This window comes from Pygocentrus nattereri, chromosome 2 (assembly GCF_015220715.1).
Source record: "Pygocentrus nattereri isolate fPygNat1 chromosome 2, fPygNat1.pri, whole genome shotgun sequence".
Taxonomy (NCBI): domain Eukaryota; kingdom Metazoa; phylum Chordata; class Actinopteri; order Characiformes; family Serrasalmidae; genus Pygocentrus; species Pygocentrus nattereri.
Window position 1 is genome coordinate 25364001 of NC_051212.1, and position 26595 is coordinate 25390595.

Here is a 26595-nt window from a genome sequence, read left to right on the forward strand (position 1 = left end):
TTGCAGACTCGCTAGCGAGCTGGGCGTTTAAGCTTAGAGGCGAGCAGCAGAGCGCTTGGGATCTTCAGCTCGAGCAGCCGTATTCAGCGGTGTTTGTTCATTAAGCGGGTTTTTTGGTGTGACGGTGTTGGTACGTTAGCGAGTAAGCTGAGCTACTCACGTTTGTGCCACCAGTGAAGTGCAGCTGTTTGCTGAGTAGTTTTCCGAGTGGTTAACGTTAGCTCGCTGCTAGTTGGCAGTGGATCATGTAACGTTAGCAGATCACTTTCCAGAGCAACACAGCCTTATCTAACAGGAATATCAGTACACATTAAAAAGCTAAAGCCATGTGTCAAGTTCACACGGTGGCGGCCAGTGTCGCTGGGATGTGTTTCCTGGGTGGGTGGGTTCGCAGTATTTTCTTTAAATGAGTCCACAGACCGTGGGAAAGAGGAGTCGGGTATCTGGGAAAATGCTTAGCACTTGAAGTTGCCCTGCCGGTTGGTCAGCCTTATTTTAGCCAAAATGCAAAACTGCCCCTAAGTGAGCAACTAGTGTGACCGACAGGAGGCCTGATTTATTCGGAAAGAGTCTGTAAATCTGTAGCGAATCGCTTCCCACCTGTTTGAGTGATTCACAACTTGTGTTCAGAGTTTTATCAATAAAAACCATATAATGTACCCCGTTTACATTCATTTATGAAGACGGTTCGTATTAAATTCCCCAGAATAACTAACCCAGTCCCGGTGTAAAGCTTTTTAAATTGCACTACATGCAAAAATCATGTTGTAAACGAAGCAAAGGTATTTACTGTGTTCAGCTGCGATTAACGTTACTTCTGGTATCTGTTGGCCAAATTAAACCTAAGACTAGACTAAAAGGGTTTTCCAATTGAGATGAACAATTGACACCGCACTTTAGTCCAAGTCTAGGCTTAATCATGCCTGGGAAACCAGCCCTTGGCGTATTTCTGTCTGTGAACTTACTGAGGGGGGGAAGGACCTGCAGTCCTTTTCAGTTTGGCAGCAGGGTTGCCACTGTATTGTTCTAAATTTACAGTGTAGCCTGAGACAGATGCGGTTTAGCTTTAAAGCCAAGCTGAAATCAGAATGGACCGCTCACACCTTGTTCTCCTGCTCCTGGTCATGTTACATTCTAAAAATTCTTGTTTAGCCATAGTATTTGATCGAGGTGTCTAAAATGTCTTACATCAGTGTGCACCACGTTTTATCTCCCATTGGCACCATCCCCACCTGTCAAATGAAACGCTCAGCTACCTCTGACATTTTTCTTGAAAAAACAATTCTTTTCCAGTTTTAAGAATTTTTAAGAGAGATATTTGTGATTATTTTGGAGCAAATGTCTGCTTATTAGAATAGAGTGTACACATGACCTTTCATAGCCTTCTATAAGACATGGATCTTCTCTCGGTTTAGAGTTTCAAATGGTCTTGTACAACCACGAGCATAAAGTAGGTCAGGGGCATCATATCCCTGGGTTGTAATATGATTTATGAATCAGTATTTAAATGCCCAAAAGTATTTAGGATAATCATATATGTATTAGCCCTATAGCTAGTTCTCTAGCTTTGCTACATGCAGTTATCATTTTTCTACATCTAAGAGGTAGAAAAGTAGAAAGTCAGTGACATAGAAACACACCACTGACCTTTCAAACAAGCTTGAATCAGTAAAATAGTCCCAGTGTTCTAGTCTTTGTTAGAACTTGCCATATGAGAACAATAGCATAGCTAGTAGAGAGCATTGCATCACTTCATTGGTGGAACATTAGACTTCTTAAACATATTCTGGATTTATCAGGTTTCACTTTTAAATGCAGTAGTACATATGTATGCAATTTGATATTGCAGGAAGCACCACTATGGTGCCAAGTCAGTGATACTTGATGACTTGCTAGTACATATTAACCTTTGAGTGAAAAGTAGGCTGATCTTATCTTGCATGTACAGGTTTACATAACAATAATAGTTTTCCATTTCCAAGGCATGTTTAAAAAGATCCAAAAACTGAAAAAAAAACCTCCCCTAGAGCAATGATTCCTATAACCAGCATCTCAACTCCTGCACAGCAGCCATAAATTCCTTGCTTAGTGTTGCAATTTTGTGAAACCTGATCTTCATGTTATCTAGGTGGCATGAGCACGCCACATCAGTCCAAACTTAGGCCTGTCCTGTCTGTGTTTGCATCTATCAAGACAGAATTCCAAATTTTTCATACCCTGCTGTGTTCAAGCCAGGTATTCACTTGCATAGCAACTGGACTGCAAATGTGGACACATAGCTGGTCGTCCTGTACTCAGAGCGCTGCCCACTATGCCTAGGGTTTGTGAGCTGTGCCAATCTACAAGCAAGTGGAACATAATTCGTCATGAAGAGTGTAACGTACAATATTTTCTGACATGGAACAAGGGGCAGTACACTACTGTGATTTATGTCGAGCGAAACACATATAATGGTGAATTTTTTGGTCTACAGCAAGTGAAGATTTCTGTAAAATTTTGTGTTTGTGTTGTTACATGAGGAAAGTCCTCCACTAAAGCCTTTCAAAAAGGAAGCTGCCTTTTGAGTAAAAGTGTTGGACAAATACATTTTCAGGCTTTATTCTCTGAAACGTATCATTCCATAAACATCTAAGAATGCCTCACATTTGTATTTGGTGTAGGGAAATACATTTAGTGGATTTTTTTCTGAACAAAGTGAAAATTTATTGTAAAAGTTAGGGCCACACTTTATTTTGGTGGTTCCTTAGAGAAAGTCTACAGATACTTATTAACAAACTGTCTGGTAATACTCAGTTGATGATGAACACCATTATTGTTTGGAGTCAGGTTTAGGAGTTGGTTTAGGTTTTGGATTGAAGCTAAGGTTAAGGTTAGGTTTAACATAATCTTTCGTTTTCAATTCCAGGTGCATTCAATAGATATTTTGTTGAAAGTTAGTTAAAGGCAGACTGAGCATCTACAAAGCATCTATGGTGGATTATTAAAATACAGTGCTACCAATGTTAGTATTTGGTTAGCAAGATGCTACATGGGGATATAGTATCCCCACCAAATAATAATAATAATGATAGTAATAATAGTAATAATAATAATGAAACCCCAAATCTGTATTCTATGCAGGATAAAGGTCTATAGTGTTGGCTGTCTGCATCAAGGGAATTTTCTCTAAAAGTTAGTATACCTGGTTTTTTGAGTGGACACAGTAGTCATATAATTCCTGATAAAATAAGCTGTCCTGATTGAAAACCAGTAGTAGCAGGTTAATGTCTTTAAGCTGTCAAAAGAACAGATTGTTTCTCAACAGTAATGTGGATTACTGGGCTGCACGCTGTATTGTTTGTTAAACATGTACACAACAAATACGCACTGTAACATTTCTATTTCTATGTAAATGCACAAAATCTCAGAGGTAGTCATAAGCAGCGATGTGGTCTCTACAGTGTACATAATGTGTTATAATCCTGTAAAGCTGTTTTTAACTGTAGAACCTGGAAATCTCTACTGTTTACATATGTCTTGTCCTATTAAAGCCACAATATATAACAGTAAATATTTGACTTACATTGCCCATACAGTGCAGCCCTATGTGAACAGACCTTTAATCAGTACGTTCACTACAGCCTGGTTACTCAAATCTAGGAGTGCTGCATGAAGGCCAATATATGTACATCAGTGATGACTCAGTTGCTCCTTCAAGTGGTGCACAATGTGAATTACTTCAAGCCTGCTTTCAATAGAAACTGATAAAAAAAATCATATCAATCCACAGAAGTAATTTTAGTACAATCAGTAAATAAAAAAAAAAAGGTATTTACTAAAGGTATGTGTGTCCATCTGCCCTATGAAGGACTGGCGACCTGTGCAGGGTGTATCCTGCCTTCCGCCCGATGACCGCTGGGATAGGCTCCAGCACCCCCCGCAACCCTGAAGCGGCTTAGAAAATGTGTGTGTGTGTGTGTATTTACTATAGATGCCTATCATCAACCATAATTTTAAAAGTCTTGCATCTGGTGATTTGCTTCCTAGCACAATGCCAAGGTGATGGGTGAGGGGTGTTGTAGCCTCAGTTTCCAAGTGTCTATGACCTGATCGAAAGGCTCCATGCAGCAGTGAATATTGTTGGGCAGCACATTTGGAATACAAGTCATTTTTTTCTTTGATTAAACAACCTGAACAATCTACCAACCACACTGTCTCCAGTAAATTGCATAGAGAAATTAGACTGAATACAAATACAACTGCAAAACAGTTGACAGCTGGGTTTGTTGAGATTAAGAGTATTGCAGCCTATAGTTAATCAACACTGGGTCTGCATACTCTACACCCTAAATGTACAACAGAAACAGTCAAATTCATAAGTTAGACTGTTATCACTTAATATCCAAACTTGTAAAGTTGCCAAAAGCTGATGTTTAATATATGTCATCGCAGTATGCCTCAGTCTCATCAGCTTGACAGAAGTCATAATTTAATATTGTTTTCATGTTTTCATTTTAAATGTTCTCTCACTACAGTATGCAGTATACATTATGCAAATACAGCATACAAAAACGGGTAATCCCTGTGGTGTCAACCAATCCTGCTTTCAAGCCAAGCTTTTTAAAAAACTTTTTTACCCTTTCATTTGGAGAAAAGAAGACAGTCTGTTGTACACATCCAAGTTGAGTCATTTCTCCCTCCCACAAAATCAACCCTAAAGCTGTTGTGGTTTTTCAAAAGTTATTCCCACTTTCAAAATACATCATTAGAAGTCTTTAAAACACAACATTTCTTCAAGAAACTCTTGTTGCATTGCTGTAGGATGTGAGTAGGAATGTATACAGCTGACAGAGCTATGGATGGAGAGGGCCTTAAATAATACCTCTACACTCACTTCAGGAATCAAGCTGACTCTTCTCAGTACATGTAAGAAATTTAAGATGATACATTATGACTGTCTCTTGACGAACATACATCTTACCAGTCTGCTCTTCTGATTGACAGGGCTAGCAAAGTCTTTTAATAGGCATAATTACACATGACTATAACGACATGCTCAAGAATGTGGTTAAGTTATAATCTATGTGTAAAATGACAGACAGGCTTTAGAGATGTGTAATCTGGTTAAGGATGACCTCCTCACTGTGTCCTTCTTATAGAGAGCCAGGCTACCCCTTTGGCCTAATCCATGCAGCATCTAGGTCACCATCTGCTGCACTTATAGCAATGACCACAAAAGGGCGTTGTTTCATTGTATGTCTGCTTTTAAATCAAGGACTTCAGCCTATTGTAAAACTAAGGAACACGTCCACTCAAACAAAGTCAGATTTATTGTTAACATTATTTTTTTCATTATTGCAAAATGAATGTTATAATTTTGATATAATTGATTCAGTGGGTTAACATCAATTATTTTCTTAGCGTGGGATCATGTGTAGGCTAAAAATAGCTAAGGTAAATACACCAGTTCACATCCAACTAATCTAAAGTACCAGAACTTTTACAGCTAAACATCTAACTAAACACTCCAAATAATTTTATGGTAACATAAATATCTAATATTTTTAGTCATTTCAAAATTCTGTTTCTCTTTATACAGTCTTGTCATAGAGAATCTTACTTAGTTAGCAGATTATATAACTATGACATGCTGTTATTTTACCACAAACATAAACAGATACATTTGAATTATTTGAACATTTGAAATCACACTTTGCTGTACAGTGAAAATGAGAATATCACTAAAAGTTTGTGTAGTACTGACATCCATGGGAGTCCATGCTAAACATACCCCTCATTAAGGTATACCTGCATGAACGATGAGGATGAGGATGAGGATGAGGAGAAGTCTTCCTCAGGGTAGAGAGAGTGATCGAGAGCTGCATAATGCATAGTGCCTGTTGGTAACCAACGTCAGATGCATCAGAACATTGGTCTGCTCTATATGTACTTCCATTCAGCCCCAGTTATTTCATCCATTTTATCATTTACACTTAGTCACTTGTTATCACATATCATGAAAACAGGGAGCTGACATCCTTTACTCTATCCTCCAACCTTTTCCTCTTTCTCTCTCTCTCTCTCTCTCTCTCTCTCTCTTAGATCTAATCCCTCTCTCGCTGAGTAATGGATTCCCAGGGGATAATTTCAGTTCTTCATGTGACTTTAGCTTGTGTCACAGGTACTTCATATTCAGAACAGGTCTGCATGTCCCTCCACAAACAGGATGAGGCTTCGCTTTGCACTTCCTCAGGCTTAGCTGGAAGCTTTTTGAGAGGTATCTTTGGAATATACCATAATGGGAACTGGAAGGATGTGTTGAGCATGTTGTTGTTGCTTGTCACTTGTTGTAGTTTAAGAAGACTTCCAAGAGAGATCATGGTCTAAATCAATCAAATAAACTAGATTTGATGCTTCCAGTGACATGATGCATGTCTTCTACCACCTGATCCATTAAGAATTCCTAATCTTATAGACAGACCAGCCCAAGTCTCCATTGCACGGGTCAAAAAGACAGAGGTGAAGGGTCATCAGTGATGGTGTATCATGACATTGCCTTCATCTGCCATAGTAAGCTGGGTCACCTGACGCACAGCCGAGATCTTCCTCACAGCCTTCTGAAGCATCAACTTAAAGTCCTTGGGTTCAGGCCTGCAAAACACCACACAGCAACAGAGAGTGGCCCATCAGCCTGGTTTATTTAATACAGCAACGTTTTGTGATCGTTCACTTTCCTGGGTTGGCAAAAAGGCCACATGTTTTTTCCAATTAAAGCAATGTTAAGATCTTGATTTCATGAAACACGAGGAAGACACGAGACATGCAGAGCATGACAGAATACGCAAACAGACACACATCAGCATGCCAAACATAGCCAGGCATCCGGTTTTCAAAAGCTGACCACATTCGCAGCTATCCAGAAGAGTGCCATGCCATGTGAAAGGAGAGAGCATGTATAACTGCTATCTTTGGCTTCACAAGTCATGAGTCTTCCCAGTCCAAAAATGTCCCTCCAAAACTGGAGGGTCTAAAGTTTCCCATAGTATGACATCACATCAGTGTTTTTAGTTTAATTTCACTTTAATTGGATTTTTGGTTACAGACTTTGTTCTATTGCAAGAAAGGTCATTGCTTGTATCTTTGTAGGAGTTTGAATTTATGGTTCAAAATTAAAGGAATAGCTTTATCACACATGCTAATTTGACTAGCAAAGAACAGAAGCTAGCAATTAGCATGATGTTGTTTACATAGTGCTAACTTTTGGCTATTCACTTTCATTCACTGTCAGCATCATTAGCATTTTTGGCTTCAATATCCCTTCATTCTCATCAATAAATGCACATACACAAACACACACACTCACACACACACAAAATAAGTTCTCAAAGCTCTTACCACATGCTGGGTGGTATGAAAAAAAGTGTCAGAGAAGGCCATCACACACCACTACTACCGTGTAGCATCACATATAGCAGGTAGTACAAGGTGCAGCTATACCACAAAGAAAGTTTAAAAGCAGCTTATCAAGCTAATTTTGTACTTTAGTCATATACACTTAATGGAATAAAAGATTCAGTATCAGTTTACTGAATTAATCATGTTTGGCATATGTTAACAAATTGTCTGTTTTCCAGCTAAAAGGTACAATAAAGAAAAAGACTGGGCTAGTAGCGTTGGCTAAAGTAATAGAGCATGAGCATTTGTCTGTTTACCTTATAGACTAACTGTAGACTGGCAAAAACAATAACTTTGACACGTTCCCCTCTATTTAGAAAACAGTAACAACACTTGTTACCTCAAAAATTCATTTACGATAGATGCCAATGAGCAGTTGGTTCAAGATACATCTGATGGCCTTTCATCAGATGACCTATTTCCAGGTTCAGCTCAATAACTTGATATTATTGTTCTGGAACTGTGCACTACAGATGCAGCAGATAGAGATTAGGTTGAGAAATGCTGGAGTATTCCTTTAAAGCACGAGAAACACAACTTGAAAGTAGAAGAACTGAGTTATTTCATTGTTGGAGAATGTAATCCAAATATAATGGCACAGATGTACTAATTGTGACCCATGCCAAACCCTTCCAGTCCCCCCCTCACCCATCCCAAATGTCACATTCAGTAATGTTATACATTCTCCATGCATAACATTACCTCAGTTATTCTTCTTTGCAAGCTCTTTCTCCGCTTTTCGCCTCTTGTATGTGGCTATTTCCTCCAGCTGCAAGCCATGTGCCATTTGCCTGTAAAAATATATTGGAGAGGATAAAGAAAAAGACACAGGGATACACACAAACAGGCCGCAGGTTGTGGGACGACCTTGTCTTACCCCGACTTGAGTTCAGGTGGAATGGGTAAAGGTTTGGTGAAGCTGTCCTGCCCAATGAGCCAGTAGGTCTCTTCTGTGCCTTTGCCCTGTGGAGAAGAAAAGATGAAAGCAGCTGTGTCTCCAAATACACCATCCCCATGTACATGAGCATCAGTATCTACCCATTAATTCAGCTGTCTGTTTAGAAAACAAAATGGGAAATAAATGAAACGTGCAAGTATATAATACATAAGGGGGTGAAAGGGGTGAAATGTAACCTGTTGGGACCAGAAGTAAACAGGATCTCATCCACATATGATCCATTTTCTCATTTGGTTGAGCCTTTCTTTTAGCCATATTGGCCTGCATTCACAATGCTTTTCAGAGTAGGAGTGCTAATCTAGGATCAGCTTCTTCTATTAATTGTAATTACTTTACTGACAGGAACAGATCCTAGATCAGTCCTTCTGCTTCATGAATTGTCTTGCGATGTTTCAGCAAAAAACTGAATTCACACAATTTTCCCCTTACCCAAATACTCTTGACATAGCCAAGACGTTTGCAGATTGAGGTTTTTGCACTGGAGTTACAAGGCTAATGGAAGCTAACAAGTAATGGAAGCTTTTAGCCACTAAAATTAGCAGTGTGCAAACTGCATGCCTAAATCATCACATCACATGTTTGCTTCAAACTGTGTCAAGTTGTTAAGTAAACTCAAGGATACTTTCTTTTTTTTACCAGGCCAGAACGGTGAGAGTGGTCACGCTGGCTGGACAACATCCCAGCACCCAAAACACAACATGTGCTGGGTTTGGTTAAGCTGGTCTAGGCTGATTTTTCTAGCAGGGCTTGTGATCACAACTCACAGTCCCCCAATTATAGGGCCACTGCTTAGATGGTTGTACCAGTAAGGAGCCCCAAAGTACCCTATCTTTAGAGGAACAATAAATAGTTCTAGTTTTGCTTTGTCAGTAAAGTCATGAAAAAATGAAAGTACTTATACAGCAGTACTAATGCATTCAACTACTATTAATCACACAGATTAACAGATTGTGGTTGCCAGGCAACATGATGATGAACATGATTATTATTCAGCATATACTTGCGGCATTAATGCAAAATTCAACTGATGCTTGTGGTCAGGACTGTATGTGGTATTTAAGAATGACTTCAAACATTGCACAGCCAGTCAGATTTTATAACTGAAACTGTTTTATACACAAATATATAGAATAGTACATTCTCCAGCATTCAGCCATTCAAACTGATGAATTATTTCATTCATGTTGACTGCCTGGGCAAAATGGCTCACAAAAAGTCTTACCTTCATTTCAGTCCTGCCTCTCAACTGCACCTTATACCCGGCTTTCAGCTGCAGCAGAATCTTAACTGTACTGGAGTGGACATGAATCCGGTAGGCTATAGGAATCCGAGAAGTTAAATCATGAACAAAACCTATGAAGACAAACAGACCTCAACAAGTTCAAAGGGATGAAGAAACATTTTATGATATGGCAGTAGTTGAGAGACTCACGCATCCCTGTGGACTCCATTCTAGAGGCCGTGTTGACTGTGTCTCCAAACAGGCAGTACCGTGGCATTGTCAACCCCACAACACCAGCAACACAAGGACCTACAGAGGACACACATACACACATACAGACCCCTTAGCTGTAAATCTGGACAATATGTAAAAGTATGGTAAAGAAATGATTAACAGTACAATCTTCCTTTTTTTATTATAAGCTGGTCTGAGCCAAAGGAATATTAAGGGGTCAACTCCAAATCTTTGGAGCATAATGCATTTTTTAAAAATGAAATGAGACACAACACTCACTGAAAAAGAAGAACGTTTCTGACCTGTATGAATTCCTATTCGTATTCGGACCGGGACATCAGGCATGTGTCTCATCTTAAATGTCCCCACAGCACTGAGGATGTCCAAAGCCATATTGGAAATCTCAGCTGCATGCCGGTTTCCATTGGGCACAGGTAAACCTGACGCCACCATGTAGGCATCACCTATGGTCTCCACCTGGATATTAGCAAATAGAAAATTTGAACTCAGAGAGTTTATATGATATTAACCCTTTAAACACTAATGTATGTAAGCCCACACTTTAGTTACTAATCTCAACTACATAACTTACATATTCTTTTATATAGTAGCAACTTAACAACAAATTTTAAAGGAATAGTTCAGCAAAAAAGCAAAACTATATTTTTCCTAGACCTTGTTGATCAGCCTAGACATGTTTGGTGTCCATATTTTGCTTCTTAAAGAGCTACGAGACTGAATAAAACAGCTTAGACCAACATGATTTCCATCCTAATTTATGTCTCCTGCTGGTCTGGTGCTGGTTTAGCTGGTCACACAGCATGGTCTTGCTGGCTGACCAGCATATCAGCATCCAAAACATTTTTTTGTAGTAGGGTTTGCTAATAAACATCCATAGTATTCAGCTATGGTGAAGTTTTGTGCATTTTTATAGTTCACAGTAAGTCAAATTCCCCAAAACCACAACAAATTGGAAAACATTAAACATAAAATGTGGCCTGTGCGAAAAAAAGTGCCACATTTAAGTGTATTCTCTGTAGAGGATTGTGGCATACGCTTTTCCCCTGGGCCCTGATGACGGCCATGAGAGCTGGCAGAACTGCAAGCGAGGACGGCAGGTGAAAGAACCACGAGTGAGTGGAGGGTGGAGCACAAAAGCCTGAGCTCCATTCTGAGTTGCGAGCCACGACGACAGTGCCGGCCATGAGAGGCATGAAGGCACAGAGACTGTCCTGAACCCCACCTCCTGGGCCCTGCCCCCTGTTACACAGCGAGGATGCTTCTCTACACATTACTTTTGACCCAGGCAGCTGAGTTGCTGAACATGGGTAGTGACAGGGAGGTGGAGAAATGGGCTCTCGCAGGGTGGCGTTACACCGGTTGCCGTCATGCACTGTGTGGATATATGCGTCTCTAGTGTGCACTGTAACAGTGGTGACATACTGCCCATGAAGGAGAGCACTGAGCCAGATGTTCTCATTCACTGGCCATGCAGCTGTCTCACATACCTTGTACACATCGTGGTTGCCGATGACAGCATCAAAAAGTGTGTACAGGTCATTCAGAAGGTCAACCACCTCGATGGGCTCACTGTTGGCTGAAATGGTAGTGAAACCAACAATGTCACTGAAGTAGATTGTAACACTGTCAAAGTACTCTGGTTCCACTGTGGTGCCCAGCATCAGAGCCTCAGCCACTGACCTAGAACAACAATAGCAAATACATTATTAACTTTAGGAGTGTAGGATTTCAGAGGAAAACAATACATACAATATGTATATGCTTCAAGCAACAGTTTGGAAAACCAAAAATGTAAATATCATTTTTAAATCTAGTTGAGCAAAGACTGAACTTTGCATCCTTAATTATGCTATGAGGCTAATGTGCCAAAGTAATAGGAGCTTATATCCTACTAATTAGCATCATGAAAACGGGATACCTAAATCATCCAACTCTTGCCGCAAATCATTTGGGGCTACATTTGGGATGTAACAGAAACAGAATAAATTTTCATCAAACAATCATTTTAGGCCAAAACTGTAGACACAAGTGTTTTTTTCTAAGCCATTTGAGCACAGCAACTGCCTTTTATATTGTCTGAACATTTCATTATGAATTTACCAGTAAAAATAGCCTTTTTTACCATTTTGGACATACATGTTTTTTTGGGTTTTTTTGGGCAGCACTGATTACACACAGTATGAGTGCACCCATGCATTATGCCTATGCAGGCTTGCAGGTGAGTCTGGATGCATTCTACTTACGGTGGCAGCATCTGTGTCAGCAGTTTCTCTGTCTTCTGCTTCTCAACCTCCAGCTCCTCTGTCCTCTCTCTGATCAGCTCTTCCAGGTTAGAGGAGTACTGCTCCAGCATCCGCAGCATAGAGTCTATGATGTTAGTTTTCTTCCCTTTATTTATATTCTTGAACTGAAAAAGGGAAGAGGTAACAAATATTGTAGCATTTCCAAACCCTTCTGATCAAAAGCACCTAGTGCATGCTGGTAAATTAACACTTGTAAATGCCATAAAAAAGAATTGTCTCTGAAAATAGCCCCACTCCTTATAGGGACTCATAACCATAGTAGGGAACTATTTTAAAGATCTTTTCCTGGGACTGTTTGTCATTTTTTTTAGTCATTTAGTCATTTTTAAGAAGGCCCACCTGATCAAAAATCTCTTCAAAGGTGGGTCTTCTCTCAGGCTGCTCGTTCCAGCACTGCTTCATCAGCTGGATACACTCCACTGGAGCATGGTCTACAGATACAACAGGCCGGCATAATGGTGGAGGCTTCATGACCTTCTGGATAATTTCTATAGGAATAAGAGAGGGATTCTAACAGAATATACATTTATACATGGAAAAGGATAGATTTCAAACATGGAGCCCGATTTTGGTATATTTGTACATTCTTTAATGTGGGAATCTTGTAAACTCTGCCATATCAAACCTACCAATACATCACTTATACCTGTAAAGGGAGGGATACTGTGCTAAATACATGCCATGGCCAATACTGAATGTTCTTATTTACAGATAGGTACAAGAATATCAGCCAAAAAAAAACAACAATAAAAAATGTATCTTCATCTTTGTTATATTTTTGCTACATCATTTGAAATTGGAACAAAACCTCTTTACAATAAATAACATTAAATATACATTAAATGAGTTAAAAAACATTTTACTTTCTTCTGTAATGTTACTGTCATGGAGGCACATTTTTCTTTAGACAGCAAAAATGTAAACAAAAACAAAGCATTAACTATTATTGGTTATGGTCAAAATAACCCTCAGGTGATCTAGCCAGAAGGACCTATTTACGTGACCTACCCTCAGCAGACTGCTCTAACATGCAGAACGGAGGCCCACGAACCACCACTTCCTGCATAACAATGGAGAAGCTGTACACATCCCCTGGAAGGGTCCCACTCAGCCCTGGGAATGAACCTCTCAAGATCTCAGGAGCAGTCCATAGCAGCTCTGTGGAGCAGTCAGATATGAGCAACACAAGTAACTCTTTTATATAGTAATTCTTTTATATAGTAGCTACTTAACAACAAGACACTTTACAGAGGAGCAGAAGCTCTCACTGATCTTCATAGATACTGGCAATCAAAACACAAACCACTAATGAGCTAATTAAGTGTGAAAGAAATCAGTACAAGTAACAAACTCTGCATTAGACCCACTGGCCAGTTTAAAGACGTTAAGATACATGCTCTCACCCTCCGCTGGTGGCCGGACATACGGGAATTTCTGGGCCTCTAGCACTTCGTTGTAACCGTAGTCGGTCACTTTAAGTACAAAACGTCCATCAACCACACAGTTCCGGGACTTTAGCCTTCCATGACATATGTTCTTGTGGTGTAGGTATTTCATACCCTGTATGCCAGAAACATTCATGTACATATATCTTCATATATGTAGATAACTCTTCATAGCCTGTTTTATTTATCACATGAAACCTGATAGAATAAGCCAACATTTCTCAACAAACCAAACATGTATTAAACCTTTTAATGCCTATCCTAGTCAAAGTCTTCCTACAGAGATCAGTAGCTTAAAGATAAAAAAACAAACCTAAACAAAATGCTGTTTGTTTTTTTAAATTTTGCACTGGAGCTACGAGCCTAATATAGCTAACAACAAACAAAAACACTAACTACAGCTAACTTCCACCAAAAACAATGACTCACCTTTAAGTAATCTCAGAGAGACTTGCTTGTATGCAGTTTACACAATGCTATATGGCCACAAGTGTCCACTATCTTTAGATTTATTTGCCTTGTAGCTCCAGCGCAAGACTAATGAAGTAAAATCAGACGCTAAACATGTCTTGGCTGAAATCTATATTTGGGGCAAGGGGTTATTTGTGTAATTTGATTTTATGCCAAACTTTCAATTTAACGTGACCCCAGTCCTAGCACAGAGGGCACTACCTTAATAAGGTCCAGCAGGAGTGAAGACTTAAACATCCAGTCCAGTTTGACGTCATCATTAAGCAGCAGGTCTTCCAGGCTACCTCGGGAACAGAACTCCGTCACTATGGCGAAGACTCCACAGTCGTGGAAGAAGCCCATGAAAGGATTCACATTCTCGTGCCTCATATCCTTCATCTGCAGATCAGGATTAGTTCGCTTTATTAAGCACTTGATATTCTCAATAGTCATATGAATAAATTAAAAATGGGACACTAAGTGAAGAAGAAACCGTAAACGATTGAGGACACTATGAATTCCAGCAGATAAATGGGAAAGGCTTTGCTAAGCAAATATTTTATCTGGATTTAGTGTTTCAGTAATGGAAACATGTACAAGCAACCAACCAGTTCAAACACATCACTGGTGCTGGGGTTGATGCTTCGAAAGTTTCCATCAGGAAGTCTTTTCAGCCAAGCCCAATCACCCTGCAGAACCAGAGGAAGAATTAACAAACCTCATTTTAACCCATTTTGAACCCATTTGAACCCATTTTACAGCAGCCATTATATATTATATCAGCTTGTTTTGGAGGCCCTTCAGTTTTTTAACTAGGCTTAATGTTGATGGAAGAAACTTTGATTGAAAACCAGGAACAGACTGGATTTTCGTCCTCATAGATCAGCAGCATGTGCACATCATTCATAAGTCTTGAATTGAGTTTAAATGTTGTTTTTAATGTGGCAGTTGTGCACTTTGGGTTCACCAATATCACCACTTCACCAGTTCACCAATATCTTCCTAGGTTTTTTCTTAAAACACATCAAACAACAAACAAATCGAACAAATCCCTAATAAGAAAACACAGCTGAATGTCAGAATCTTTGTGAGGGGGTTTTACGAAGAAATATATTCTTAAGAACGATTGGTGAATGAGGCCCATTTTTTGAGTTCAAGAAAGCTGAAGTGTACTGTCTGCTTTATCTTTGCACTGCCATCTTTGGGGAGAGGTGTAATTTGCCTTAATTGATGTAAATTGACAGAAGGGGGTTCTCACCACCTGCTTTTCACCCCTCATTGTTCACCAGCAGCTCACCACAGAGCGACAACATTAATTAAAACCTAGAATTAAAAATGTGCTTTTCTCTGGGAGCCTAGAGAAAGAAGTCATGTTATGCTCCAATCTTCTGTGTGAAAAGCACAGTGAGAGTCTTTTACCTCATAGACAGCGACGTTTGTGTTCTCATGGGTGACCGGTGACTGACTCGACATTGGAGATTTGCTGCGCTCTGAGAAGCTTTTCCTGGTGTCGCTGGTCCTGCAGTCATCGAAACTCAACTTCTGTTTTCAGTAAATCGTGTCAGTCATTAGTGAAGATTACTAGAGTTTGTGCTGCTGTCAGTTTTATATGTGCATGGACGCTTGAAGAAATTACCTTGTTACTCAATGATGGGATGATGAAGGTGACATCTTCCAATGTTAGTAAGATTTTATCCGGGCCCCGAACTAAACGAATCTGGTTGATTCGTCGCCTTGAAGACATAAAATTAGAGGTTTGTACACAAGAGGTTTCTTGCCTTGGTTGTATGGTTCTATGAAAAACCTTTAACTGGCATTTTGTGGAAATTCTCTTGCACATCTCATTTACAAAAAACTCTTTAAAGAAAAAAATGACTAAACGGGTCTCTAGGGAACTAAAAGCAGTTCTTCTATGTTTTGGCAGTTTTTTTTAAGAGTGTGAGCAGACTTTGTAAAGCAACTGCATCCACAACTGGTATTTTCTTCAGTTATTAGACCTCAATTTAATTGCAACTGTGTAAGTCAAGAACACTTTAGACTTTATTATAGCTTACCTTATGAAGTAAGCAGAGGCAATACAAGATATGACCAGAAGGAAGACACTGAGGGAGATGACAATCAGCTGGAAAACATCCATCCCTGATAAAGAACGTTTTTAGCGTAAGTCGTATGTCACATGTCTATCATTAGCTGCTGATTTTCATCAGTGACTGTTTATTGTATGTATTTATACAGAACACTACAAGAATTCTTCAGTCAAATGTTTTTGTAAGGGCTGTATATCTGTATTGTGTATTTTTTCAGAATAAGGACAAGTTTAAAAGAGTCAGTGTTATGTCAGAGTTGTGATGTGGGCAGAGATTTCACCTGTTCAGTCTGGTTGTACATGGACATCAGAAAACCACTGATGAGCTGTGATTACTAGTGCTAGGCCCTTAGTGTTGGTAACACTTTTGCATTGTTTATATTTTATAACCTTTTTGCCTGATTCTATTAATCAAAGACATTTGTAGCTTGTACCAGACATTATCATACAGTTGACCTGTTTTTACAGTGAGTCTTCTTAGTAAAAAGCTCTGGTGTAGAGCTGCCATCGTTGTTTGTAAATGTAAACGTTTACTTTTCTTTTTTAATACGTTTGAATAGTTATATTCAATAGTTTTTGTAAATGGCTTTTTTTGCAGTTTGTCTGTGTGGTTGTATGTGTGTGTCTTTCTCACTTCCGCTACAGATGATCCCATCAGTGAACCAGCAACTGGAGTCAGTCTTGGGTGGACCCCACGCAGGGAAGTGAATGGAGTGACCTAGAAAGTGAACCATGTCCGTCTCCATATCTATGCGGTAGGAAGGCTTCAGTTCCCAAGTAAATCCATCTGTGTCCAGCACCACATAATCTAGCAGTGCTGAGCCGGACTGTGTAGTACGGACAGTGTGGCTAAAGCCTTTGAAAGTCAAATTATGGGCATGCTGGGCCAAGTTCCCCCCAGACACCCACTTCCCTGCAGCCTGCACACCTCGCATGGCATGAGCCATCAACAGGATGGAGGAATAGATAGTGCCAAACAGAGGAGACACCTGGTGTGGAGGAGAGAAACTTACTGCAAAACTGAAGAACTGACAGAAGTGTGTGTAAAGAATAATTTCCTGTAATGTCAGCACTCAACCAAAAATACTTTGAGACAAATGATTTTCAATATCTCTTGAAATATCTCCTTTAAAGGGCCTATATATTTTTCTGTATATTATATTTTTGTCTGAATAGGCTGATAGATGCAAATGTGTTGGTGTTTGTGATATAACAAAAATAATAAATTCAAAACAGACTATTTTTGCATCCTAGTTACAGGATATGGACTCTATGAATTTATGTTTACATACTATGCCAAACCCTTTTATTTCAAAAAGTGAGGAACATGAATCATTATGCAAACCTCATGCAAACCTTTAACAATAGTTTGGAAAACAAAACTGTCAAATCAGTAAATCCTGCTGCTCATTGCAAAGAAGACACTTTTGATGAAAATGAAACTAGGTGTTATAAAATATATCAGAAATATTAGTAAACAGCTGTATGTTAATAGCTATTGTTAACAAAATATTGCATCTATCTTAAATCACTGAAAAGTAAAATGGACAATCAAATAATAGTTTCAGAAGAAGGTACGATGCCCTTAAATATTTGATGGGCAGTGTATATCAAAGGAAGACATGAGGCTGGAAATGCTATGAATAGCTCTCTAAGTTGTTTTTACATTTTTTAAATTGTGTTTACATGTTACAAAAAATGAAATCCCTCTGATGCTACAACAATGTCCCCATTTAAATACTAATATAAACATTTCCCGATGGTTTGACCACTGCAGGCCACTTCTTAATCCCCCTCTCACACTGTACCTGGTGGGGCTGGAAGCTGTCGGGCAGCTCTCCACTCTCCTGTGCCTCAGTGAAGGCATGAATGAAGGAGTGCTGTTCTGGAGACTCCACAGTGATAGTGAGCACTGCATCGTAGGCCTGCAGCAGTTTGCTGTTGTTGCGCAGGATAGGCTGGGGCAGGTGGTGGTGGGGCAGGCTGTAAAGGAGTGTGTCATAGGGAACAAATACCAGGGAGCCATCCACCATCCGCATGTCATGTGCCATCTCCAGGAACAGCTTCTGAGTCGTGCCCCCCACCAAGACTGAGTGCATACAGAGGATGACCACTAAAGGGAGGGAAGGATAGAGGGAGAGAAGAAATAATGAAAGAAAAGCAACGTGGAAATAAAGAGAGAAAAAATAAGAGAATAAAGATGAAAAGGAGATGTCAAGTATAACTTCTGACATATTATGACTATTTTTGCATCTCATCAGACTCACTCTGATCTTACTGCACCTTCATTCTAGCAAATCTGTACTTACACATAAAAATTGACATCTTGTACATCTCATATCCATCTTGTATAGTCTGGAAGATTTCTATATCAGTATTCTACCTCAAACTAACTGCACATACAGAATGTGTACAACAGCACACTTCATAGTTTTAGTTCATAATTTATTACTATACAACTACATTGGAATAGTGCAATACTAATGTATATTGTGTATATGTGCATATTCAGAGTTGGTGTATATACATGTTTCTTTTTCTTCTTAGATATTTATATATTTTTGTATATAAATTGTATAATGGGGCTACGCACCTAAGATTTTCATTCACTTTCCACCTGTGTAAATGTGATGGGACAATAAACATGATTTGATTTGATTTGTTAAACATTACAGTTAAATTTGTTTCAGGGACTCATTTAGCTTCTAAACCGTAAGCATCTGAATTGGGCCCAAACTCAGTTTTTCATTCTCTTTACTACATACTACTTTAATTTCTGAATACTTTAAGGTAGTTGCTCAGCCTACACTACAGTACAGTAGTTACTAAGCCATAAAAATTAAATGTTACCTGAAGAACTACTTTTGGTTACATAAGCAACCTTCAAATTGACACTTCTTGAAAGATCTTTAAAGATTTCTATAATGAAGATCATTTTTAAAACTTAAAGAGCCTAAACATAATGTAAAGCTTTTGAACAAACTAAACGTAAGGTTTCATACTCCTATTTATAAAGATACTCTATTTATATCTTTATTTTGAAAAGTTATGGTTCGAGTTCAACTCACAGCGCAGGTGTTCTGCTTTCTTGACCTTGGCCAGGGCTTTACGCATGCTGACTGAATCATTCCCAGTGGACACCACTGTTCCCACAGGCATGCCGTGGCTTCGCAAAGCACTGGCCAGCTCATGGGCAGTCTCTATCCAGACGTCATCACCTGAGGCAACAATGCCCACATGAGCCCAGTGGAAGTGACGCATGAAACGCACTAGCACCAGCGCAGGCAGGGGCATGGTGTGGGTAAAGGTGGCATGACTACGAGGGTTGCCCAGCTCATAGCTAAAACATGACCAGCTAAACACGGCTTTATTCCAGCTTTTCCCCAGCAGGGATGCTGCATCACAGTAGCCTGGGTTGACTGGCCCGATAAAGCCGGATGCCCTTGTGTAGTAACTGAGGAAGCGGGAAAGAGCCTGTGATGTCTGGCAGTCCTCCTCCAAGATGACATAATCAAAAGTGATACCAGGCCACAGGGAGGGATCCCGGTTGATACGACTCACAGCTAGTCGTGCTGCTGTGCTGGGATAGGCCTTGGCGAAGAGGGGGTCACAAGACCATGGCCCAACCACTCCAACCCGGAAGATAGCAACAGAGGAACCAGGGAAGAGGAGAAAGCACAGCAGGACTATGTAGGCCCAGAAGGGCCAGGTGGAGCAGTAGGAGACATGGTTGTATTTGTGGGAAAAAGTACGTTGATTAAGTTTCTGGTGTCGGCTGCCGGCCCATTCTGGAGGTAAACTGTAGAAGGCACAGAGCTGCCGTTGCATCTCAAGGCTACGGCTCAGCTGCACAGAGAGTGAGTTGCCGCAGTCTGCAGGCGACTCACTGTCATATCAGAGGTATCTTCATTTCAGTCTTCACATAGTTCTGGACCAAGAGGAAATCAAACAGCTCAAATTATTTTATAGTCCAGAAGAGCTACATAGGTTATGTGATGTGAGTTTCAGTATGAAAAAGCTGTGCATCTATACTCTAACAAGATGTGACTGATGCAAAGCACTGCTGATTTGAAGAATCAACAGCTATTTGACTGCTAATAGAGGCCCTTGTGAGAATCTTCCACCTGTTGAATGTAAGTATGCAAGTGTAACTAACTTAGTTGCAAGCCAGTTCCATGAGGTGCAATCTTGAAAGATGCCAAAGAGGGTAGTTTGCACAATGCTGTAGAAGAATCACATTTGGTTTCCTAAAGAACCTTTTAACAGATGCTTCTTTAACCCCTTAAAATCCAAGGTTAGATATTAAGACTTACTACTCAATAACTACAGTGGCTTCAATGAAAACTGTCTGAGCTATTCTTAGGTTATAGGATCTCAGCATAAAATGGTATAGATAAACTCAAGTCCTTCGTGAGCTGAATCAGGGATGTTAGGACAAGGAATTGTTGAAACCAGCCAGGGCAGTGGGTCTCTGTGGAGGATCAAGAAACACTAATCAATAGTAAATGCAAAATTTCCATCAAAAAGGCAACATTTTCCAGACATGTTCAGTGGTTCACTGGTGACAAGTGATAGAGGGATTAAGGTTAAGAAGAAGACTGACATGATCCCATTAAGTGTAGGCCATGTCACATAATTATATATTGCTACAAGACACCACTTTCACTCATTCACAAATGTAAAGTTTCTGACAACCATTGAAAAGTGTCAGTGGCTTGATGGAGCAATCAGTGGTTACATTGTAAGGTGAGGAGCATTAAACCAGTGATTTCCAGCTGTGGTATTGGAGCAGCCCTGCTCTTATACACCCAACGTCAACTCCGATAGTTTTATTAGTTGCCCAAGTTGTTGTTTCGGGTTTATCAGAACAGGAAATGTGTTAAAATGGCCAGGGCAGGTGTACCCAGACACAGACCTGAAAACCACTGGCTTAGTCTCTAACTACCATTGCATTGTAAACCATTTGGTCAATGTATTATGAAAATGCTATTGGCTTTTATTTTGAATATTTAAAAAATCTCCTTCATGGAACTTTCACCATTGCCTAAAACTATGACAGGATTATTTAAATATGTCAGTGGAATTATAACTAATCCCTCTTTAGCAAAGGCCTTCAAAATACCCACCACAAATATGTCTAAACTGTCCCCTACAAGTGCAATTAAAATAACTGGGCAGCATTTTAAGGGCTGCAGCAATTACTGAATAGTAAGTCTTAAATGTGCCTTGAGCTATCCATAGCATTGTAAAATAGCATCACTAACTATTTGCATCCTGCTAATTAAAAACTGACTAGTAAATCGATCACTACATTTACTTGGACACAAATGAGCAAATGAAGTTCACTTACCGATTCTAATTGAATCAAATACATTTAAATGGTCATTCCCATAGCTCGTTATCCTCATCCATGTAGATGAAACTGTAGGCAACCATCATTCAAGTTTCAAATTCAGATCTTTCAAATCTTTGATATTTAAGAAAATGGCATCATTTCATTATTAAGAAATGAATCCAAATCAATACTTTAAGAAGAGTGAGATGTGGAGATGAGCCATTGGTTTTGCAGAGGGCCCTGACAGGGCTCTGGTTAGCATTGGGTTACATTTCTAATCCTCTCCAAGTCTCCTCTGTGTGCATGACAGCACAGCCGACCTGAAGATTATTTCAATCCAATTTCAATATTTCACTGCGGTGGATAGAAACTAGTGTGGTAGGTTATCCTGTATATACTTAGAGTGGAGTTTTAGCTGACGTGTACGTTTTTTACACAAGTATTTTAACATTATAATACTTCTACAAATACTCATAGTATAAATATCTTTGTGTGAAAAGGAGAATTAACTTTCCTCAGTTGTTTTTTTAAATCATTCACATTTAGTTCCTTTTCTTGTGTTTGATTGCTTTCTGTTCTATTCTGTTGGTAGACACCACTCAAGTGGTCATTTTATTTTAGACCAAAAGGATATGAAAAAGATGGGAATAGCACCCAGCAAACTTCGGGTTCTATGCTGACAGTTGTTGCATGTTGTCAGACGTTCCCTTGTAGGCCTATAGGGAACTGATACTAGTTTGAACCTGATGCTTTTTTTACTCAAGTTCATTTTTGACATCTTTTACTTGAGTCATTGAAGGAATGCTTAACTTCAGTGCGGCTTTCAGTTGCTGTACTTTGTTCACTGGAAAGTATAATGCTGTTTTTGAATATCTTGTGTGGTCATTATTAGCTTCATTTATAAGGGGACCTCAGCTGAGTTTTCAAAACATCTGCATAATTTCAAATCAAATCAAATCAAATCACATTTATTGTCACATCACATTTACACAGCCGCAAGATGAGTGAAAATCCCCCTTGTAAAATTAATTACAATAGAAATATACACATATACACAATATACACTAGTATTGCACTATTTCCAATGTACAGTTGTAATAGGTCATGAGATAAACTATGATATACTATGTTATAGACTCCTAGCTATTACTACTACTAATACTACTGCTATTAATATTAGTAGTATAATCATTTGTAGGTAGTTTGACCAGAGGAGGATGGATGTCCCTTGTGAGCCTTGGTTCCTCCCAAGGTTTCTTCCTCAGCTCTGAGGGAGTTTGTCCTTGCCACTGTCGCCCCTGGCTAGCTCACCTGGGGGTTTTTACATTCTTGTTAAAACTTTGTCTTTTCTGGAATTCTGTGAAGCTGCTTTGTGACAAGTCAGTTGTAAAAAGCGCTGTACAAATTTGATTTGACTTGATTTGATATGTACTGAGGTGCAGTGAAAGGCCGATAGATTGATACACCAGCGCTACTGTTCAGCAGCCTGATGGCTGATTCTGGTCTATATGCTTCTCTGTACCTCCTCCTGCTTGGCAGCTGTGAGAACAGGCAGTGGCTTGGGTGTGTTGAGTCCTTTAGCTGGTTTATAAATCTGGGAGGTTTGGGAGCTGGACCCTCTGCAGTGCTTTCTACTCAATGACAGTGTAGTTCCCATTCCAGGAGGTAATGGAGCCTGTTAGAACGCTCTCCACAGCACATGTGTAAAATGTTCTAATAATGCAGGGTTCGTGCCTAACCTCCTCAGCTGTCTGAGGTAGAAGAGGCGATGTCTGAGGTAGAAGAGGTGCCTTCTTCACCACCTGTGTGATGTGAACACAGAGAAACTTGAAGCTGCTGACCCTCTCTACAGTGAAGGTGATGAGGGTGTGCACATTTTCTTGTTTCCTGAAGTCCACTATGAGCTCCTTGGTCTTGTCAACACTGAGAGAGAGGTTGTTCTTCTGGCACAAGCATATCAGGAAGCTAATGACCTCTCTGTAGGCCCCTTTTTGTCATTAGAGATCAGGCCCACAATCGTGGTGACATCTGCAAATTTGATGACAATAGACAATGGATCTGTGCTTGGCTGAGCAGTCGTGGGTGTACAGAGAGTACAAGAGAGGGCTGAGCCTGAGGTGCTCTGGTGTTAAGGGTCAATGAGGGGGAAGTGATGCTGCCTATCCTTACCACCTGGTGTCGTCCCGTCAGGAAGTTCAGGATGCAGCTGCACAGAGAACTGTTCAGACCCAGATCCCGAAGCTTAATGTTGAGCCTTGAGGACATGATTGTGTTGAATGCTGAGCTGTAGACCACAAACAGCATTCTCACATTAAGATTAAGATTAAGTGACCCTTATTAGTCCCACAACGGGGAAATTTCACCTCCGCATTTGCTCAAGGACACCTCAGTCATGTGCTGTCGGCTCTGGGGATCGAACCGGCGACCTTCCGGTCACGAGGCTAGATCCCTAACCTCCAGCCCACGACTGCACCCCCCACATATGCGTTCTTTTGGTCCAGATGGGAGAGGGCAGTGTGAAGAGTCAGGGCTGTTGCATCCTCAGTAGATGTGTTTACTTGTTCAGATGTAAACAAAGTCAGTCAGTGTGATTTCATGTGAAATAATTAATGTAGAGAAACTACAAGACTATTTTGATGTGATAGGAACCAGGGGTTGCAATGCCTACAGTGCAAATAAAGGCAATTTATTTAGGATCCAAAAATGACCAGTGAACCTACACAAGTCTTCTTGGTTTTATATGTAGTGTTGATAATGGTATAATAGCAGTAAATTTGAAATAACGAGTTTCCTTTCGCTACATTTTACACTGCAAAAAAGAATGCCATAACCAACACACACACACACACATTTTCTAAGCCGCTTCTCCCTCAGGGTCAAGGCGGGGGTGCTGGAGCCTATCCCAGCTGTCATCGGGCAGAAGGCCAACTTTTTCAGACATCAGGAAATATTTATAACCATTTCATAATAACTTTCTGTGAAAGAGCTTATAGAGGCATTAAATGCTTCAGAGGTCTGGCTCTTATCAACACTGTGACTCCACAAGTTGGAGCATTTCACATCAAACCATTCTGAATGATCCTGTTAACTGTTTAATTATGCAGAGTTAAAAAAATCTTTAGAATTCCTCTCTAACTCTACACCTGTTATTCAGTTATTAATCTTAGAATGTATTCAGTGACTACTATAAATTATTCACTAGCCATTTAGACACAAAATGTATGTTATGAAGTTATGAGAGTGAGGAACTGAAGCATAGGCCTACATATTGGCCTTTAGGTTGCCATGACATTTAGCAAGTCATTAAAACAGGCTTTGGAGCGCTTATCTTAAGTCATAATAGGCAAAGTCAACAATGAACACACTGTGACATTCAAAAATGTCGTTTAACATTGCATTACATGGCAAAATCCACTGTAATTTAGCATGAAATTGCATTGGGGAAAAAAACCATCATAAACAAGCACAATGACAAAATGCGTAAACTGCATGATGGGAAGTATGGCGCAATACACAATGGAATGGGCCTGCGGTTGAGTTCTTCAGCCAGATGATTCCATTAGTTTATCCATTACTGCAGTTGTTTTGGAGACATGCAAGTGTCTTCCTCGAGTGCTTGCAACTTCAATGTCCTTATAAAGCTAAACCAGGCAAACAAAGCAGACAGCTATATTAGTTGTTAAATATGGACAGAGCTAGTGCCACAAACAGTGCTTGGAGGAGCACTTCACTGCCAGGGGTAACAACCTGGTCCAACACTACAGGAGCTTCCCACTCATGCTCAACTCCAAATACACACAGAACATTACTAGGGGAACATGTCTGCAGCTAGCCACACATTTCCTGTGCCGTAAGAATGTTCTTTGCAGAATAGTATCAACATCACACACTTTTATTTAAGAAGCAGAAAAAAGCAGCTTGCAGCAAAGGCCTTCAGCATTTCCTCCAACAAATTCCAAAAAGCACTGTTAGGAGAGGCTTTAAAGGGTTGTAAACACAGGGTAAGTTTAAGCAGAACTAAAGGGTTGATTTCACTTCTGTGTACATCTACGTCCTCCTGAGCTTACAGGAGACATTTAAGGCTTGGTGTTAAAGAGTGACAGTGCAGTGTTTACATACAATGCAAAAAGTGATGTCTAAGTAAATAAAAATAGCTTAAATTTAGCCAATATAGCCAATATTCTTCATTATAACAGTGTTGTAACATTTTTATATGTTTTTTGAGGGGCTCCCCACCAGCCCTCCTTATCAGAGGACTATTGAGACTTTAATTGTAATAATACATCAACCATGTGATACACTGTTAGAAATAAAGGTTCTGTGCAGGTACATCTTTGTTCATCAAGGGACGAACAATGTAAATGTAGCCCCAAAGGTACAATAGTGGTTTTAAGTTTTTCTCATTTAAACAGAACAATAAAATAAAAAGCCTGGAGATGAGAAAATATAATTTCGATGTTTTAATACAACAATTATGTTCCCTGACTAAAGGTATTGAGATGTACCCTTGAAGGTATTGCTGCAGTGACAAGAGGGGCACTGGCCCAGTAACAGTTTGAGACCTTTTTTCGTGAGAGTGTAGTAATGGCTGTCCAACTGTGATGGAGAAAACATAGAAACACAAAAATAGCCACAATTTAGATTACACATTAACAAAGTGCTCACAAAGGGTATGGAGAAAAGAGAAAAAAAAACACAACAAAACAAACAAATAAAATAAATACATGTTTATTATGAATAAATATTATGAGATTATTTCATCTCTTTCTTTATTTCCTTTACATGCTTTAAGTCATTTTATCCAGTGAAAGATTGTTTTGCAGATAAATGCAATTATTCCAAGAAATAACATAAATAAACAATAACAAGTAAAATAATCTGCCAAGGACCAAATGGAGGGTCAGTTCATCTGAGATCATTTCTATTTGAACTTTTTCCCAGTCACAGTCTAATCTTAGACTAGACGTTCTCCATTTATTTACTCCAACACTCTAACCTGTGTGTGAGGAGCTCATTCATATTTTAGACCTCCATATTAGGATTTAACCTCTCAGTGGTTTACTTCAGCACATCACTGCAGCGCAGCTCTTGATTTACAGTTCACGGC

The 26595-nt window shown here is 39.6% G+C and overlaps 1 protein-coding gene across 5 annotated transcripts; it reads right to left on the reverse strand.

The window, feature by feature from the left end:
• Nucleotides 1-5291: 5291 nt before the first annotated feature.
• On the reverse strand, nucleotides 5292-21762 carry gc2 (guanylyl cyclase 2). Of its 5 annotated transcripts, none has more exons than XM_017684671.1 (20): nucleotides 21504-21762; nucleotides 20310-20624; nucleotides 19222-20081; nucleotides 17962-18266; nucleotides 16788-17142; nucleotides 16122-16206; nucleotides 15704-15800; nucleotides 15487-15609; nucleotides 14676-14756; nucleotides 14290-14466; nucleotides 13576-13732; nucleotides 13181-13330; nucleotides 12512-12660; nucleotides 12113-12276; nucleotides 11357-11549; nucleotides 10151-10325; nucleotides 9825-9923; nucleotides 9615-9709; nucleotides 8312-8397; nucleotides 5292-6630 (listed from the first exon to the last, which is right to left on the reverse strand). In XM_017684671.1, exons 3-20 carry the CDS (start codon nucleotides 19979-19981, stop codon nucleotides 6510-6512), a joined length of 3372 nt encoding a protein of 1123 aa, XP_017540160.1. In that variant the 5' UTR covers nucleotides 19982-20081; nucleotides 20310-20624; nucleotides 21504-21762; the 3' UTR covers nucleotides 5292-6509. The 5 variants fall into 5 exon arrangements, with proteins under 5 accessions (XP_017540160.1, XP_017540164.1, XP_017540163.1 ...); XM_017684675.1 differs by lacking the exon at nucleotides 20310-20624 and having other exon boundaries at nucleotides 19222-19371; nucleotides 21504-21575; nucleotides 21680-21754; XM_017684673.1 differs by lacking the exon at nucleotides 20310-20624 and adding an exon at nucleotides 8137-8225 and having other exon boundaries at nucleotides 6544-6630.
• Between the last annotated feature and the right edge of the window lie 4833 nt (nucleotides 21763-26595).